This window comes from Denticeps clupeoides, chromosome 8, assembly GCF_900700375.1.
Source record: "Denticeps clupeoides chromosome 8, fDenClu1.1, whole genome shotgun sequence".
In the NCBI taxonomy this organism is placed as follows: Eukaryota; Metazoa; Chordata; class Actinopteri; order Clupeiformes; family Denticipitidae; genus Denticeps; species Denticeps clupeoides.
The window spans coordinates 19506252-19526134 of NC_041714.1; the positions used below are offsets into that span (position 1 = coordinate 19506252).

General features: G+C 45.1%; 1 protein-coding gene across 8 annotated transcripts in view; it reads right to left on the reverse strand.

Moving 5' to 3' along the window:
• Nucleotides 1–3320: 3320 nt before the first annotated feature.
• The window catches only part of ltbp1 (latent transforming growth factor beta binding protein 1), an 88604-nt gene continuing 72041 nt past the window's right edge, over nucleotides 3321–19883 (reverse strand). For 5 of the 8 annotated variants that reach the window (XM_028988637.1, XM_028988642.1, XM_028988638.1 and 2 more), the window contains 10 exons: nucleotides 19741–19869; nucleotides 15435–15575; nucleotides 13707–13868; nucleotides 13430–13510; nucleotides 12196–12324; nucleotides 10305–10439; nucleotides 9625–9789; nucleotides 7733–7906; nucleotides 6617–6766; nucleotides 3321–3624 (listed from right to left, as the gene is read on the reverse strand). In XM_028988637.1, coding sequence (XP_028844470.1) covers nucleotides 3461–3624; nucleotides 6617–6766; nucleotides 7733–7906; nucleotides 9625–9789; nucleotides 10305–10439; nucleotides 12196–12324; nucleotides 13430–13510; nucleotides 13707–13868; nucleotides 15435–15575; nucleotides 19741–19869 — 1430 coding nt within the window. In that variant the 3' untranslated portion in view covers nucleotides 3321–3460. Of the gene's footprint in view, nucleotides 3625–6605; nucleotides 6767–7732; nucleotides 7907–9624; nucleotides 9790–10304; nucleotides 10440–12195; nucleotides 12325–13429; nucleotides 13511–13706; nucleotides 13869–15434; nucleotides 15576–19740; nucleotides 19870–19883 lie in introns of all 8 variants that reach the window. The other 3 variants (XM_028988641.1, XM_028988640.1, XM_028988644.1) reach the window with 3 other exon arrangements.

A 19883-nucleotide genomic window follows, 5' to 3' on the forward strand; every position in this document is an offset into this window, starting at 1 on the left:
CACACACCCCCTTTACTAGATAAATTAGACGGCACACACACACACACACACACTCTCTCTCTCTCTCTCTGTCACACGCGCACACACACACACTCTCTCTCTGTCACACGCGCATACACACACAGACTCTCTCTCTCTCTGTCTCTCTGTCACACGCGCACACACACACTCTCTCTCTCTGTCACACGCGCACACACACACACACGCACACACACACACTCTCTCTGTGTCTCTGTCACACGCGCACACACACACACTCTCTCTCTCTGTCACACGCGCACACACACACACACTCTCTCTCTCTGTCACACGCGCACAGACACACACACACACACACACACACTTTCCCTGTCTCTCACTGACCCCAATGTTATTGTGACATTTCAAGCTATGTTAACTGCTACTATATGCACACACACACACACACACACACACACACTTTGCTCTAATGTAGCCTCTGCTTAGTGTAGAAAAGTGTAGCAACTCGCTCAACTTTGGTCCAACGCCATGACAACAGGGCAGCTCGGAGATACAGTTCTGTCCGCGAGCTGCGTGTTACGAATTGATGAGTTACGTGCCATTACGTGTCGCTTTATTTCTTTCTTTATTTTACAAAAATGACGTGAGTGTGCTGCTATGTGGAAATACAGGGACAATCTAGTTCCTATAACAAAGAAAAGTGAAGTGATTGTCATTAGGATACACAGCAGCACAGCACACGGTGCACACAGTGAAATGTGTCCTCTGCATTTAACCTTAGTGAGCAGTGGGCAGCCATGACAGGTGCCCAGGGATCAGTGTGTGGGGACAGTGGCACCTCTGCAGCTTGGCAGGTTCGGATTTGAACCGGCAACCTTTTAGATAGAACAATTATTACAATACAATCAATGCATCAGTCAAGCACTATACCTGCATTAATTCACAATCATTTCCTTTTAATGCGTCTTGTTATGCATAATTATGATTAATCCCCACATCTCCAGGCTCCAACATTGACAGTGGGGTGAATCACATTTAATACATTTCATGAACCATTACTTATTTGAAGAAAGGCATTCATTAAGAAACAAGTCGTTTATTGATTGTAGTTGTGTATCTGGTCATTCCAATTTCATTCTGCTAAATTGTTATATACGTATTTCCAGAACAATCTTTTGAAGATACTATAAAAGCCATACATCACACTCCATCTGAAAGTCCCCGTCATGAGATATTAACTTCAAAAGTTGAAATTGATTGAACTTCATGTTTTTTAGTGCCCATGTTGACATTGCCTAGCAACAGTGTTCACTAGATTGCCATTCTTTTCTCTTGCATGACGTCCCCTGTAATTTTTGAAAGCACAAAAGTGTGATATTGTGATTTAGCTACAGCGGTGAAAGAATTCCTTTTTTTGTAATCCAGCTGCTCCAAAGCAACATTATTGCTTTGTTTGAAAGTTTCCAAACACATTTTTTCCGAAAATGTGTTACGTTAACATGATTTTATGCGGTATATTTTTATATTGTGATGTGCGATACGATTGTGATTAGTTTCACAATCAAAAGTGATTCAATAAGGAAACACATGAATGTATTAGTGTAAAATTATAGTAAAATTATTAATAATGATAGTAATAAAATTGTATTTCATAATGTAGTAGCTGTAATAATGAATTGTAAGTCCTTGAGCTAACAAAACTCAGTTAATTGTTAGTTCCTACACTTGTTCCTAACAAAGTAACTTTACTAAGCGCGTTACTTTACTAAGTTTCTGTGTGAGCTGGTGAGAACAGGGAAAACAGAAACAGAAGGACAGAGGGACACAAAGACTGAACTAAGCCAGGTGACGTCTCTTTCCAGTCACTGGGCAGTAACAAAACCCCGACTGCCCCTTTTGTTTGGGACGGGGTGCAGAGCCGGCCTGGCAGCGGAGGTGTTAAGCCGAGTCTAATGCTGGTTAAGGCCGCAGCTCAGGACGCTTGGCTACAGTGTGAAAGCAGCATCTGTGACGGGCGCCGGGGCTGCCAGACGGCGGGCGAGAGCAGGCCGACACGTTAGCATTCATTAACCCCACGCGGCTCTCAGATCCGAATCCGGACCGAATCTGGAATAAATGTGATGTTCCAAAACGAAGCCAGTTCACCTTTAAAATCGATTCTATGTGTGCACGTTATCCTCCACAACCAGGTCAAGTTTAAGACCAGGGTCAATCCAGCATCACCAATTCACCCTGAACTGCATGTTTTTGGAAAGTGGGTGGAATCCGGGGGGCCTGTGGGAAACCCATGTGCTTGATGGGAGAACATGCCTCAGGCCACGCCCAGGGCCACACCCCCTGCATGCAGAATTAACACATACACATGAACACATCTACATCAGTTAATCTGAACATCACAGCCGTACAAAAACATGATGAAAATTATGAAAAAACGTTGGTTTGCAAGGTCAATCAGGACAGGAGACACCAGCCAATATAAATATCACAATCTGTGATTTATTAGAAGTGGTTTAATATACAGAATACAGATATTTAATACAAGAGCTATTCATTCATGTACAAATTACAAATACATAAAATGGATTTTCAACATTTCTGTTAAATGTACAAAATTTACTCCCACGGCTATCCCATAGCAGCTTTGCAACCTGGCAAGACTTTTTTTTTCTTCTTTTAGACGTTAAATTGAAAGGAGATTTTTTTTTCTCTTTTATTAAAATATGAAAAATATAAAAGAGTACTTCATTTTATTTATTTATTATATTCCCTGTGATTAAAGTGATAATTGTACATAAATCTAAAAAGTGTAAAGTAAGAATAGGTCTGCTCCACAGGGCAGAGAGAGGCAGGCAGAGAGCAGGACAGCTGAAGCTCTTACTTCTTCTATAAAATGCCTAGACAGAAAGAACAAATTTACACGAATAATACAAATTGTGACAGTGATGTGTATCCTGGAGCGTGTGACTGCGGCGTGAGAGACATCCGTCCTCCTGTCCACCACAGAGGACCGAGGAAAGGAGGAGGACAAGGACAAAGCAGAGAGAGAGAGAGTGAGAGAGAGTGGGAAAAGTTGGCTGGTCTCTGTCCTCTGTTAAAACAAAAGATAAAATAAAATAGACACGCAAGGTGTGCTTTTCTTTATTTGCCTGGGTAAATAAAAAAAACTTTATCCCCCAGCGACAGTTCATAGGGTTTGTCATGAAGCCAGAAGAATGGCGGTTCCCCGAGCTGCTCTTAAAACTCCTTCTAACAGAACAAAAACACACACACAATTTTTTTTTTATACAATTCATCTCTCTCCTCATAGACCTCCCCATATCCTGTTTAAATCTTCATCTCAAGTAGGATTCCTCTTTTTCTTTTTGTAGTTTTTGTTTTTTTATTTCTTTTATACAGTGCAGAGTATATGGGCTTGGGTTAAATAAGTGTTTTAGTGTTTGTGTCGCCCCCTGGTGGACTCCTCACATCTCTCTCTTGCTCCTCACGGTGTGTGTGCGGCCTGGTGTTTGGGCACACAGTAGTTGGGTCGCTCCGAGTGGATGAAGCCCGGCAGGCAGACGCATTTGTAGGATCCCGGTGTGTTGATGCATTTGCCGTTTTTGCAGAGGGACATTCGGCTGTTGAGCTCAGAACATTCGTTCACGTCTGTGGGGGGAGGGAGAAGAACCAGATTACCCACTCGGGGACATAATCGATATGATTTGACAGTGGCATAAAGATTCTGTTTAAAAATTAGTAGCCGTTTCGTGTTGCACAGGGCGCCACTCGGTGGCCTTCTGCGCCCACTGCAGTCAAAGTTGAAATTTGTTGAACTTTGACCGCTGTTGTTACGTCCTGGTGTTTTTGGTGTGCTTCTGTTCTGCGTTTGTGCTGTGATTGCAGACCGAGCCCACCTCTTCCTGCTGTGGACAGCCAGTCTTGCCGTGCCCGCCCGCCTCCCTAGCATTTCCTGAGAATTCCCCTAGGAGGCGACGCAACTTGTTGTGTATGCCATCTTGTCGTCTGTTATTCTCTTTTTATTTGTTAGTCGTTATTTGTTTCGCATGTATTTCTTCTTTCTTTCCTTCTTTATCTGTTTGTTAATAAAATACTTGTTGAATTGATCCGGTTTTGTCTTTTCTTTTGTTATGGGCCGTACCTCTGGACTGGCTCGTAACGCTGTGCGCGGTGACGAATAGAATCAGAGCGGGAACGGAGGAAGAGCTGACCTTATCAGTCTCTGAGTGTCCAGAGATCCACAACAAATAAAGTTGTAGACTTTATCATCTTACTGGGGGTTTAGAAAAATCACGCCTATTTCTTTTGCACTGAGCCCCACGGTGAACTTTAGTGGCTTTAGATTTTCTCCAGTGAGCAGGCACGTTCAGTCCGCACTCACCTGCCAGAAAAACGTCCGTGGAGTCAGGTGAGCAAATCAAAGTGTCCGCACGGGTGAACCTTAACTCTTGTATTTGAGAACATCATGTGAAGTAATGTAGAAAATAAATGCATCGATATTTTAGGCATTGATAATCATAATCGAATTGAGGGACCAGTGAAAGTTCATACCTCTATAGACGAGTGTCTTATCCGCTAGGCTACTACCACCACTGATAAGTGATTATGTCATGCATTAAGACTTGTGCTAATTTCATTGTTAATTTCAAGCATAAGCACATCACTGCTTGTTCAACCAGGAGTTGGAAGAAATAAAACTAATGCCAGAGAATGTCCGATTCAGTACTGCCAATTTAATCATATGAACTCATGAAGGTGGTCTATCCTGATAAATTACTCTTCATACCATAAATAAAAAATGTGCTGCTATGTTGGAGTGAATAACGCTATTAACCCACAAACTCTCTTGCTGATCAGCTGGTCCAAAAAGTGCAAATCCCATCACTGCATAATGTACATGTCCCGAAGATCCTAGGAACTTGTAAGGTTGTAGTTAGTAGCCTAGTGCATAGCACACTTGCCTATGAACAAGAAGACCCAGGTTTGAACCCCGTTTAACCCCATTGGGTCCCTGAGCCAGACACTTAACCATCCAGGGGGACTGTCCCTGTAACTACTGATTGTAAGTCGTTCTGGATAAGGGCATAAATGAAATGGACATCAGTATAATTAATAAATACATGTAAATGTAGCATGTTATTGGACATAGGTGCATCACTGCCCCATAGGTGCATGGGGCAGTGGTGGCCTAGCGGTTAAGGAAGCGGCCCTGTAATCAGAAGGTTGCCGGTTCGATTCCCGATCCGCCAAGGTGCCACTGAGGTGCCACTCAGCAAAAGCACCGTCCCCACACACTGCTCCCCGGGCGCTTCTCATGGCTGCCCACTGCTCACTCAGGGTGATGGGTTAAATGCAGAGGACAAATTTCACTGTGTGCACCGTGTGCTGTGCTGCTGTGTATCACATGTGACAATCACTTCACTTAATTTATTTTAACTTTATTATCACATTTCATTATTAACACATGAAAACCGTGTAAGAGTGCAGCCTGGACAGGACTAAATGAAAACTTACATTTACATTTACATTTACAGCATTTATCAGACACCCTTATCCAGAGCGACTTACAGTCAGTAGTTACAGGGACAGTCCCCCTGGAGACACTCAGGGTTAAGTGTCTTGCTCAGGGACACAATGGCAGTAAGTGGGATTTGAACCCAGGTCTTCTGGTTCATAGGCGAGTGTGTTACCCACTAGGCTACTACCACCAAAACTTCAGACTGTGTTCAGTCCCTCAGTCCCTCGAAAACGCGGCACGCACAACCTGACAGAGCTTCTTTATCGTTGTTCTGCATTCATCACAGGAAGCCAAAACTTTCCATTTCAAGCAGAAAGGTACAAATGTGATGTGATTAAGGTGCTGCATGTAAAAATATCTGGCAGCAAACAAAGAGAAAAGTCAGTCTCAGCGCCCCATGTAATCACCGATTATAATGGAGTTTCCCTGACTGTGTGCAAGGATCTGTCTGTGAATTTTAGCCAAGAGGAAGCTAAGGAGGGTTGGGCCTTGTTAGTACTTGGATGGGAGACTGCCTGACAATACCAGATGCTGTTATAAATAATTGTCACTGGGCGAGTTTGGGGACGCATTTGTAGGCATGCTTGGAGTGAGGGGACAGGTGGTCGGACTGGGAGAGGACACTGGACGAGCTGGGGAGGAGGACCGGCGCCGCTTGGCCGGTGAGAACGAGGACGAGTAGGTGAGTTGGAAAGGGAGTGTGGCCGTGGACGGAACTCCGGGAAGGAGGCTGGACTGGAGGACGTCTGGGGTGGCAGGAAGGTGGGGTAGCATGGGAGATCGTCTTGGCAAAAGGGGCAGGCAAACTCCGTCGGGCGATCGCGGTAACAGAAGGGGCAGGCAAGGCTCGAGGTCAGGGACAGGCAAAGGTCGTGGTCATGGATTCAAATCAGTCGGGTGTGGGTAAATAAGGCTAGCGTCTCTGGGAATAAATTCATCAAAGAGCGCGCTCTCCGGGTGGTCTGGCGCTCTCTGGTGGGCTGGAGGTGTATTGGCCATGACAATAGTGAACAATGACATTATATTAAGATATATAAAACAGACTTCTACTTCCAATCTCTAAACGGCAGGTACAGTCATGTGCACTGTGTGATCAAAAGTCAAGCCCCACCCTTCTCTCACCAACGCAGGCCATGCGGGACATGTCCAGACTGTAGCCGTCGAAGCACTCGCAGGTGTAGCCCTCCTGCACCCTGACGCAGCGCCCGTTCTCACAGCCGTTCAGGATGCCACACTCCTCCGCCCGAAAGCCCTCAAATGCGTCGTACTGGTCTGTGGGGGTGGGGACAGTTAGCATGGTGGTGAAAAAGTGACCTAATTGCCACCTCGGTGGTTAGACATTCAATCCGCTTTTTTATTTTTTAAAATCCGCTTTTTTATTAAAAAATTTAGTGAAATCACGCTCACGTATGATTTGCCAAGGCGTTTGGTGATCTCTTCTCTAAGACACTGTTCATTAGTCCATTCATGTAATTACACTGACTTCTATTTCATTTACGTTTAACACTACAAAATGTAATGTGAACATCTCTATCCCACTTATGCTATGAATGTTAATTTCACTGCATTAAATCTACAGGTAAAAGCCGAGACTACCACCACCTTTAAGAAGCAGTTGAAAACCCACTTATTCAAAAAGTACTTCAGACTAATCTAACACGTACACACACATGCACACACACTGCACAATATAAATGTTTTATGTCTAGCACTTAACAATTTCTGAGCATGTTCTTTTTCTGACAAGTTGGGCCTTATCAGGGCTCTTAGTTTTGTAAACTCAAAATCTATAGAAATCGAACGACAATTGCTGGTGTCTTCCTACTGTAAGTCGCTTTGGATAAAAGCGTCTGCAAAATAGAGTAAAGTAAAGTAAAGGTAAACAATTAACATCCATCTAATGCTCTTACAGGACAATTTAACATGGTGTGATTGGGCTTTATTATCGTGATTAGAGACACAGTGATGTTCCTGTTGAATGTGTTTTCATTTCATAACCACTAGGTGGCAGAAGAGTCGTGCTGAACGTCCAGCAGAGAGGTAATGTACCACATGGGCACTGGAGCTTTTCTCTGTGCCATTTATCATTGGATTAGTGCACAAAAAAAGGTTAATTATTTAAAAAATAGTTTATTCACCGTCTATTTGTTCATCCAAATGAATTTGTAATTAAATACAAAGCCTGAAGATGCGAACAGAGAAGTTGGTAGAAACGTACAGTAACGTGTGGTTACTAACCGTCCTCTTCCTTGTAGAGTGGGAGGGTTTGAAGGCCGTGCTCAGCAGGGCGTGGCTTGTAGTCAGGGTGGTCTTCATAGTCGTACATGTCCTCTGGAGCTGCCACCAGCGAGTCCCGTCCATACGGCCGGCCCGTTGGCCTGACCGGCAGGTTACACAAGGTGGCGTAGTCTCCTGCGGGTGAGCATTAAAAAACATTGCCTTCAAAACGTCGCATTAAAATAAAATCTGTAGGGCTGTAGTAGCCCTATCTACAAAGTCGCGATTCAGGACCCCGCCTCCTCCACCTGGGTACGGAGTGTGTTAATTGGTGAGTGGGAGTGGCTTGTTAAAAAGGGACAAGACAGATCGCATTAAAATAAAATCTGTAGGGCTGTAGTAGCCCTATCTACAAAGTCGCGATTCGGAACCCCGCCTCCTCCACCTGGGTACGGAGTGTGTTAATTGGTGAGTGGGAGTGGCTTGTTAAAAAGGGACAAGACAGATGGCCTGTGAGGGTTGATGGTGGCTGGACAACGCGCACAGAAACAGCTCCCGACAGGTTAATGCGCTGCAGGCCTCGCCCTCATCGGCCGGGCCGGCGTGGGAACGAGTGCATGGCGTTCCCACAGCCCTCCGGGCCCGGCTAATCCACAGCACCTGCGCGCTGCTCCCGCAGGGCCGTCTGGACAGGAAGTGCGATGTGGTGGGCGAGGGAGATCAGGCCCACCTGGGCTGGACTGCACTTAATGACATCAGTACGTGTCCATCTGAACATGACGATGACTGCAGCTCTGTCCTGTCCAGCAGAGACGCTACTTTTTTTATTTCTGTGGGACACGCTAGAAAGACAAGCCCACCACCTCACTATTCAGAGGACTTCAAGGATCCCGCTACTGAGAGCTTAGGTCCAGATACCTTCACACGTCTATACGAAGCCAGATGGGGGATATTCTCATTATTGGGCAAAATGTTATGGCTGATCAGTGTACATGCGCAGCCTCTGGGGCTAAACTGGCTTCCCGTTGCACTCTGAAGTCACCAGGGTCCAGTTCCACGGACGTCTGGAGTCAGACGGAGTGTCTGGAGAGGTCCTGCGGGGGGGAAAGGAGGAGAAAGGAGGGTGGTCCTGATGAAGTGCAGCTGCACCCTTGACATCGCAACCCACAGGAAGGGCAACCCGCTCGCTGGCCACTTAATTACAAACGCCTTAGTTGCAGCTACACCGTGTGCAGACACTGTCGTCACCTGCTAGCCAGTTAGTCCCACACAGTTACCGACCACCACGTCATTGTCACCCCACGCTTAATAATAATATCCAACATACAGCATCCAACATGCATGTTCATAAGCGTCACAAACACTGTCTCCCATGGGTTCTCACGTAGACGAAACGACGTAAAGTGACGAATGGCAGACCGAGGACAGGACACTGCAAGGATACATTTATACTGAAAATCACAGAGGAAAACAATCGAGGCAATACCGGGAAGTACCGGGAAATGTCTGGAATGTGATTTTGTGAACAGGTCCCATTTGGTATCTGGCATGTGATTCAACACGCATGTAGAGTGAATGAACGTGAACGTATTTATTTAAGTGTGCGGCGCGTTTGTCCCGAGCGAAGATATTCCCTCTGAAATAAATACTTGTTCGAATCCGATATTTCTATCCAAATTCTGTACTGAAGTTGTGCTCAGCAGGCCCTGAGCGGTGATGAAAGTTCTTGCAAGCACACACGGCATGCTTTAAAAAAAAAAAAACTTTATAAAAACTTGTTGTAATGTTGTATATATACTGTATATATTTTTGTAAATGACAGTGAAGCCAAGAGTGGAATCCACTGATATGGAATTTGAAGAAGCCCAAGATGGACGTGGATTTACTATGACAGTGGTGGTGGGGGTGGGTACCTGTGTTTTTCATGGGGCAGAAGGCACAGTTCATGCCCCAGGCCTCTCCGTACTGACAGCAGCACTCCGTGTATGTGGTCTTCTTCTCCATGGGCTGACTGCATGTCACCCTGCTCATCACCACCCTCCAGCAAACGTCCTCGTCAGCCGCCGGTACGCTGACCTCTGGGGGGCCAAATTAAAAACACACACTCTTTCAAGTCGGGAGTAGGTCTGCTAACACACCCATCAACCAAATTACAGCCCCGTCCAGACCAGAACGTTTTTCTCTAAAAAGGGCCTGGGGTCCGCGCGGAGATGCCGTTTCAGGGGACCCAGTTTTTTTTCTACAGTGGGTTCCAGAGTGAATATCTCTTTTCCGTGTGGACTGCAAAATGTTTTTTTTTTTTTTTTGTGTGTGTGTGTGTGTGTGTGTGTGTGTGAAAACTGTGACGTATTAACCCAACATCCAACCTGACCTACAACCACAAACTCGTCCTACATACATCAAGGTGTGGAGGGGGGTTAAAACAGAGTTCGGGACATTCATCAGGTTTTTTAGAGAAGACCCGTTTTAGAGAAAAGCGTTCCCGTGTGGATGGGACCTAAAACAAATATGGCTGTGAGGTTCCGATCCAGTTCATCTGGGGTCTTAAGGGCAGCGGCTGAGCAAGCTTGGGTTATCGAGCTGGACGTCTTACCTGCAGCAGGTATGGGATAGACACACCTCCCGTCTATCAGCACCATTGGGGGGGCACAGAAGCACATGTAGGAGCCTGGAGTGTTCAAACACTCGGCATCCTCACATACAGACTTATCCAGACACTCATCTCTGTCTGCAGTGAATCGGGAGCAATAAAAGTTGGAAGAGTGTGTCACGATGACACAAGGGTAAGAAAAAAGAAGAAAAGAAAGACAGGGAAGAAAGAGTCATTATTGGCTTGAAGCTAATGTTAGCGGTCAGAAAGGACATGGTGAGCAAAGCGGCATCTGACCACAAAGCGGCGCACACCTACACACATCACACACACACACACACACACACACACTCATTCACCAATCCAAATAGGGCCCTGAATGTCTTACGCACACGAAAGCATGTAAAGAAACGAAACGGGCGGGTGACCCATTCCAAAAACACTGACTTCTTTCCTTGCAGACGCAAACAGGAAGTGGTGTTCCATCGGCCTGTGCATGCAATAAAAAGAGCGATGTGATGCGTAATTCCGACCGAAACCAGTGACCGCATGCAGGTGTCTTGAAAAAGGATCCCTGAGACGGTGGTGGTGTAATTTTGCCCAAGTTGGACGTATATATATCATATTTCTAAAATATGCAGTCACAGCACAGGCATTAGATTAGGCCTGTGATTCTTATAATTGTGGAGGAAATGAAATGAATTAAAAAAAAGTAAATGGTTTCACTGCCGCGGCAACTGCAATATGCATTTGCACAGCGTTTGTAAAAATATCCGTCCTTATAAAAAGAGGCAAGCGAACGCCAGCGGTGGTTTTAAATTGCATTATAAGTTAGTGGGCATGAGTAAGAGAAGTAAAGAACGGGGATGGGACGCGAGTCAAAACCTCCACCCAGTCCCCGACCTGTCAAATTAATCCGACGCAAATGTGGCGGAACTCCGCAGGCGTCCCGGTGCAGGCTGTGGTGTGGACAGCTGGCCTTTAAGGGCCTGGAGGTTTGGGGCGGGGTGGGGCGTGGTGCGGTGTAGAGGCCCGCGGCCTCGCTACGGGTGGCGGTTTTGGGACGTGCTGCCTGCGCCTCATGCCACCGCAGTCTGGGCCTGACCTGAAACGTTCACCTCAGCCTGACCCTGCCTGCCCTGCCGCCAACTGCAGCCCAATGCACAAGAACAACACAATAATTGTCATTGTCATCGCTGCTATATAACGTCCAGGTGTATAGAGACAGAATTACAGCATTACAAAGAACATATAGGAAGAATATAAATAGAATACACACATCATGAGATGAAAACCAAACTTACTCAAGACGGACAGAATATTACAGGTGCTACCTTGTGGTTTTAATATTGATTTATCCATGTGCATACTGTATTTATGTATTTTAGATGGACGTTGGGACATGTCTGAGAGCAACCTATTATGTTTGCCTTGTATCATCAGTATGCACACACACTCACACACACCTTTGTATGCAAAGGCCACTCCGAAAACACAATAATGTAGCCGGCTGTGCATGAATTTGGCTCGATATGATGTCAAAGGGTGTTGCACAGTCATTCAATAATCAATTTGTGCTAAATAACCATTAAATAACCAGAAAATAATTAATAAATAGCCAGTCTCGTTTCATTTCCAGAATCTCATACATTTCATACCAGCACATACTTTTTGTTATACTGTTTTGTCTTGTTAATAATCTGTGTATTGTGTCTGTCTGTAAATAAGACTGTATTTGGATATTCACTTATTTATTTATTTATTTATTTATTGGAGCGTGATGACCCATTTTAAAAAACATTATGCTGCTGTACACTGTGTTGCTATAAGAGCCTTGCAGTTCCTGATATATGTTGTATGTGGTGAAGGTGGGATTTCAACTTCAGCCACTCACCAACACACTCCAGCCTGGCCTCATCGTAGTTGAAGCCTGATTTGCAGTAGCACTCGTAGCTGCGGTCCGTGTTATGGCAGAAGCCTCCTCTGCAGATCTCAGGGCCGAACAGGGCGCACTCGTCCGCATCTGCAGAGATAGGAAGAACGCTGCCTTCAACAGCCAATCAGAATACACCAACACCTCTTTTAACTTCATGGTGAGGTTCTAGAAAGTGCAGGGACTTCCTTCTACAAACAGTGCTTAACCTTTGGGTGGTGGGGCAGTGGTGGCCTAGCGGTTTAGGGAGCGGCCCCATTATCAGAACGTTGCTGGTTCGAATCCTGATCTGCCTAGGTGCCACTGAGCAAAGCACCATCCCCACACACTGCTCCCTGGGCGCCTGTCATGGCTGCCCACTGCTCACCAAGGGTGATGGTTAAATACAGAGGACACATTTCGTTGTGCACACCGTGTGCTGTGCTGCAGTGTTTCACAAAGACAATCACTTCACTTTCATATTTAGAGGGGGCGTGTACAGTGTCACAGAAAATGAGCCAAAGTCAAATAATCTGTTGAAAATCCTAATAATTTGCATGATTTTCTTTCAGAACCTGTTATATGAATGTTAATTGTTCATATATGAGGTAATAAGACTTTTTAGGTGAGTGAGATGGTTGGAAATGAAATATCTGCTCGGCCTTGAGGGCGTATTCATGGTACTGTCCAGAAAAGACAGGATTCTTCTTTGTGCCCTTCTTCTGCTCCAGCCCTAACCAGACCTAAATTGAATTAGACTGGCCTTTACAATGAGCCACTGACCTGGGAAAACGTGGAGATCATGTGCTCACACACACACACACACACACACACACACATACACAGCTAAGAATATTTTGCTCCAAACTCATCACATCATTTTTAACACTGTAATACAAAAATGCACCTTCTAATTAAACAAAACAAAATAATTCATTTAGACAAAATCACATTTAGAGAATTATTAGTCAAAGTCGACGTTGCTCCAAATTACACAGAACATATAGGAAGAATATAAATAGAATACACACATCATGAGATGAAAACCAAACTTACTCAAGACGGACAGAATATTACAGGTGCTACCTTGTGGTTTTAATATTGATTTATCAATGTGCATACTGTATTTATGTATTTTAGATGGATGTAGGGACATGTCTGAGAGCAACCTATTATGTTTGCCTTGTATCATCAGTATACACACACTCACACACACCTTTGTATGCAAAGTTCACCCCGAACACATCACCATTCGGAACGCTCCCCTTGCCGCCTGGACACATCTGAGCAAACTGATCTGCAAAGAGGAGGGAAGCTTGAGAATTTCACCCGGCTGCACTTTAGGTAGCAGACAGCGGACACATGAGCAGAGAAAATGCAGAATAATCTTAATCATTTCGAAACAAGAAGCAAAACTGACAACTGACTGCATCCATGACATGCATGATCATTCTCATTTTTACTCCAATGGTTCCACGAGGACGAGGCCTGACCTGTGTCTGGGATGGGGCAGGGGCGCACTTCGCAGTTGTCACCCCAACCGGCCCCCACTGTGCAGCAGCACTCCTCAAAGGTCACGTCCCTGCTCAGCACGTTCTCACACAGCTTCTCGCTGTTCATGTTGTAGTAGCACTCCTTCCTCTCCACCGACGAGGCTGAAACAGGACGAGGGGGGCAGAGACAAACAGGGCATGACATTTCGAGCCGTAACAAACCTATTTGGCTATTAGCCGACTCCTCAAACAAAACAGACAAGCATGCATGTGCAAATCTCCCACCAAAATGCGTTTTGGGTGGAGTAATGGGATAACGTAACACAGGAATCAGGGCCAAGGGCTATTGTCTGGGCCTGAGCTGGGACAACAGGAAAATTAGACACAGGTCAAAGGGCCATCGTCTTCCAGCTTGAGATCATCCCTGAACCCCCTCGACACCACCCCAATCTCTCAACTCTTAATGCAGGCTTTTGGCAGGTTTCAACCACTTACATCAGAGACCGGTATCAATTGAAAAACTTTTTTTTTATTCATGTTGAAGTGAATCAATTTCTTTCAAACCAAAGACCTGTCAAAATGGGCTAAAATTATATTGATGATTATATATAATAAATATAATTATGATAAATAATTTCTGTTCCCCAGCAATGACTGCACACTGACTCCACACACAGAACATTTTATTGAAAACACATGGAAAGCCTTTTGTTCCCTTACCTACAGTACAGGCCAAAAGTTTGGACACACCTTCTTATTCAACGTGTTTTCTTTATTTTCATGACCATTTACGTTGGTAGATTCTCACTGAAGGCATCATAACTATGAATGAACACATGTGGAGTTATGTACTTAGCAAAAAAAGGTGAAATAAGTGAAAACATGTTTTATATTCTAGTTTCTTTGCTCTGATTACTGCTTTGCACACTCTTGGCATTCTCTCGATGAGCTTCAAGAGGTCGTCACCTGAAATGCTTCTCCAACAGTCTTGAAGGAGTTCCCAGAGGTGTTTAGCACTTGTTGGGGTCCAGCTCACCCCAAACCATCTGGACTGGGTTCAGGTCCGGTGACTGTGGAGGTCAGGTCTCCACTTTTTGTTAAGTACATAACTCCACATGTGTTCATTCATAGTTTTGATGCCTTCAGTGAGAATCTACCAACGTAAATGGTCATGAAAATAAAGAAAACACATTGAATGAGAAGGTGTGTACAAACTTTTGACCTGTACTGTATACAAGGATTATGCAATGTGCATGTAACAAACTGCGTGTTCTGAATTTATGCTTATTTTTATTCATCATGGCGCCAAGCTCACTGAGTCATTTATTCATTCAAATAAGAAAGAAAAGAAGAGCAAATACTTTGAAAAATGTTATATTCATGTCGTCTCAAAGATATGATGACTCGACAGATCACACAAGAAATACAGCTCATCAGCAAAATTGCAGAGCAACTGCAGGCATCAGGTTCACTCAAATGTATCTATAATTAAATAGATCCTAATGCACAAGAGATAAAATACAGCTCGCATTCATTGCGTGAAGGGGGTATTTTAAAGGAACATGATGTTAAGAACTCAATGTAAATTTTACATTTTTACAAATTTTACAAATATAGGCATGTCAATTTAACATGCCTATATTTATAAAAATGAAAATATGCGCTTATTACCATTGTGATAAATATGCTGCCTGGGCTAGGATGTCTGGCAGTAGAGGGAACTCTCACCTGGAGGAATGGTGCTGCACTTGCCCGTCATGTGGTTGAATTCCTGGTTGTGTTCCGGACACACACACAGGAAGGAGCCGTCCACATTCTCACAGTGTGCCTCCCCACACGCCCCGCTCAGGAGCTCACACTCGTTCACATCTAAAGAGACACCGCACACACACACACACACACACACACACACACACAACAGGTCACTTACAACGAGCCACTGTGGGGACCCCAATTTAACAAGACAGAACACAAATATCATAAACACGGCCCGAAAACTCCCCATCTGTAAAGGATAAATTTCTATGTCATTTTATAGTTCAAAGGAAATTAACAAAGCTCACTGGTAATTAACATGTAAAATGTTACATATTAATAAATGAATCATAGTTAATGGTTAACAGCCCTAAATGTAATCTACTGTAATAATTAATGTTTCAGGAAATGAATTCAACCTCAAATTGACCCGTATTTTACAGATCTGCATTACACCAATTCATAAAGTGCACAATGAACAGTCTTTTGTAGTTTTAGCGGAAGGAAAAACAACATGGAACAGAAAAAGAACAATTTTTTTTATCCACCAATACATTTCCATTTGTAGCATTCATCAGACACCCTTATTAATAAGGTAAAACCAATTAGGCTTATAGCCCAGCCCCCAGGGTGAAAGGTTTACTGAGGGTGATGACTGAGCCACATGAACAGATGGCAGATTTCACGTCATTCCATCGTGCAAGCCTGAAGTTTGCTAAACTACTCCAAACCCACCAGTCACTGGAAAAGTGTGTGTGTGTGTGTGTGTGTGATAAATGTGTTTGAAACCATACAGTGCTTTTGTGTGAGGTCAGGCCAGCTGGTCAATGAGGTATGAAGTGTTAAAGAGGGCGCGGGAGAGTAGAGGCGGGGTGCGGCGCATTAAGGGAGCACTAAAAGGCAACGCAAAAATCAGACACACGCACACACACACACACAGCATGAACGTATATTGGCCCAGACTCGCACACTGACCAGACCGAGACTATTTACAGATGACTTTCTAGGGATCTCTGCTCCTATAATCATTGTCCTCGGTGCAGGTCTGTGTCTGGATTTGTCCGGCCAGCTGTGCGTGAAATCGGAAGAAATGTTCGATGTAAAGGAGATGAGAGGCGGGAAGTAAAATTGACGGATCGGTCTTGGCTCTTTCCTGTTTTGTTGCGCCGCTGAAGCTCGCCGGCGGACTATTGTCGTTTATTTGGTCCATCACACACACACACACACACACACACACACACACACACACACACACACACACACACTCTTCCAGTGACTGGTGGGTTTGGAGCAGCTCAGCCAAAGTCAGACAGACGGCGTCGTTGTTAATTTAGCGTGCAGATGGCCGCCTTATGCGTTTGTAATGGACACCGCATACGTCAGTGTCACCCTGGGATGCTGCAGCCCAGGTAGACAACACAGAGCAGACGTGGTCTGGGCCCTCGCCGCACCTGCGCACTGGTCAAAAAAGCCTGGACTTCACCCCAAAAGGCCCCGGTTTCAGACGAAGAGCGAAATCGCACAGTTTCCTCGGCACAAGGAACATGGGTGCTGCAGCAGCAGAGGCCAGCGTGGTTTCGGAGCCCTCGTTACGCCATGTCCCGACATTCAGGAGACCCACTCGGGGACGGTCCGGGACCTACGAGGCCGGCGTAATCTTCACGCGATGCAGCCGGAGCAGCGAACTGCGACAAACGGACCCGGGCGGGACAGGAGAGGGATACAGACGTTCATTAATCATCACGGCAGCCGACTGTGTGGCCCAGTGTGTGTGTGCATGGGTGTTCCTCCAGATTCAGGGCGGGAAAAAATGGCGTAAATGCATTGCGTCAGGTGTGCAGAGAGTGAAAAAATCCGGCACGGCCAGATGGTAAATATATAGATGCACACACTACCGTGTGACACATCAACTGAATCTGCCTTCAGGCAGAAACTGCTATTGAGTAATTTGCATTTAAATTTTACTTTTTATAGTACCCGTCACATAGTTACTAGGGATGCACCGAAAAATGCGGCCACCATAAAAAGGCCTGTAGGTTATTCAGGAGTAAAACATTTCATTTGGAATTGTAATTAATTCTTATAAATTGTATATTGTGCCTTTATGATACATTAGTGAGGTACGAACACACAGCCCCAGACATCAGAGCAAATGGCATAATCATTTCTTCTGGTTTTCTGATATCACCTCTCAGCAAAGAGTTTCCATGTTCCTTCCGTTTTGGAGGACCAGCGAGAGAGCAAATGTCTTACAAGATGACTATTTGTGTCTTGTTGTGTAGTGTTTGTGTGGCCTGAGAGTCTGAGTGTGTGTGTGCGTCGGAACCGCAGGCAGCAGGAAGTGTTCTATCAGCCTGTGTTGGGAGAGCCTGCAGGTCTCTCTCGCGCTCTGACAGGCCTTCCTGCTCTGGGAAATTGGAAAAGATGAGAGCTGCGAGGGGGCCAGTTAAGCAAGCCATGCAAGACAAACGAGCTCCAATTCGGCGGCGCGTCCAAAAAACACGAACTCGCTGGCCCATTATCTGCCCGCCCCGCCGCTCAGCCGGCCCCGCCCACTCCGCGGCGGGATTACAATGATTACAGTCACACACACAGACCACTGACTATTACCATGTGTCTGGGGGGATGGAGAGAACCAGGCAGCTTTGCTTTTCCATCTTGGGCCCTAAGGCCCGTGGTACAGACGGTACCGCCACATTGCAGCCTTTTCCCTGATCTTATCCGTTCTTGCTCACTGTAGATCCGCAGATATCTGGTCCGGTATCAACAAAACAACGGACCAGCGCAGAAAATCCATACAGCCTATCGTGCAGTTGTGTGGTAATAGCCTAGTGGGTAACACACTAGGACCCAGGTTCAAACCCCACTTACTACCAATGTGTCCCTGAGCAAGACACTTAACCCTGAGTGTTTCCAGGGGGGGACTGTCCCTGTAACTACTGACTGTAAGTCGCTCTGGATGAGGGCGTCTGATAAATGCTGTAAATGTAAATGTGTGTGTGAGTGTGTTGGCCTGCGATGGTGATGAGTGTGTATGCGTGTATGGTGCTCAGTCCCAGCACCAGCGCTTTTCCGGTCGCCGGCTCAGCGGAGCTGGGCAGACGCAGTGGGGATGTTTAAAACATTACGGCGAGCACGGGCCGCCTTCACGTTGAATGAAAATAAATGGACACATCAGTCAAAGCCCTGGCAGAGTTACTGCTCCATTATTTATGATGTTGGAGGAAGGATGTAAAATAACTGCAAAATAAAGAGGCTGTGCCTTTTGAAGAGTGTTACCAGAGACAGGGCCGTACCGTACACAGATCAGCATGTCTTAATTCACATTCACTCATAATGAGAAGATGAATAGCGTTAACCTCAGTTACAGCGTTCTGTGGTTATTTTCGTGAATGGCTCCAACCATTAACGTCTATTCTGACATAGGACTGGTCCTTCAGTAAAAAAAAAAACACTGGACTAGAGAGTTAATTAGCAAGGCATATGCAGAATTTTCACATACGTCCAAAAATGAATTATGACTTTGAGTTGGTAATTGGTTAATAACATTGTTGTGTCATTAAACTTGTGAAGGGTAACCTAGAAGGGCCAACACAAATGCAAAACCCGCAACACAAATGCAAAAGCTACAGTGGATGTTACACAGAGGGAGGTTACCAACATATAAAGGTATATTGCATATAATAATGATAAATCAATGCAGTGTCCATTGGAGTTATGTACATATAATTATGTACTTAACAAAAAGTGGAGACCTGGCCTCCACAGTCACCGGACCTGAACCCAGTCCAGATGGTTTGGGGTGAGCTGGACCAACAAGTGCTAAACACCTCCTTCAAGACTGTTGGAAAACCATTTCAGGTGCCGACCTCTTGAAGCTCATCGAGAGAAGAGTGTGCAAAGCAGTAATCAGAGCAAAGAAACTAGAATATAAAACATGTTTTCAGTTATTTCACCTTTTTTTGTTAAGTACATAACTACACATGTGTTCATTCATAGTTCTGATGCCTTCAGTGATAATCTACCAACGTAAATGGTCATGAAAACACATTGAATGAGAAGGTGTGTCCAAACGTTTGGCCTGTACTGTATGAATGCAGTGGCTGTAACTTACATTGTGGCTTTTGCATTTGTGTTGCGGCATTTGCATTTGTGTTGACCCTCCTGGGTCACCGTACTTGTGCTCCTTTCTATCAAATATGGGGAGAGAACACTTCCCGTAGTATTAACTTCAAGATTTAAAAAAATTGAATGCATTGGGGCGGAGGGGGCTACTCACCCTCACAGTAATGGTCATCCGGTGTGGGCTGGAAGCCGGGATCGCACAGGCAACGGAAGGACCCCGGCATGTTTTCACATGACCCGTAGCTGCCACACAACTCGCCGTTCTGGGCGCACTCATCAACATCTGCAAAATTAGAC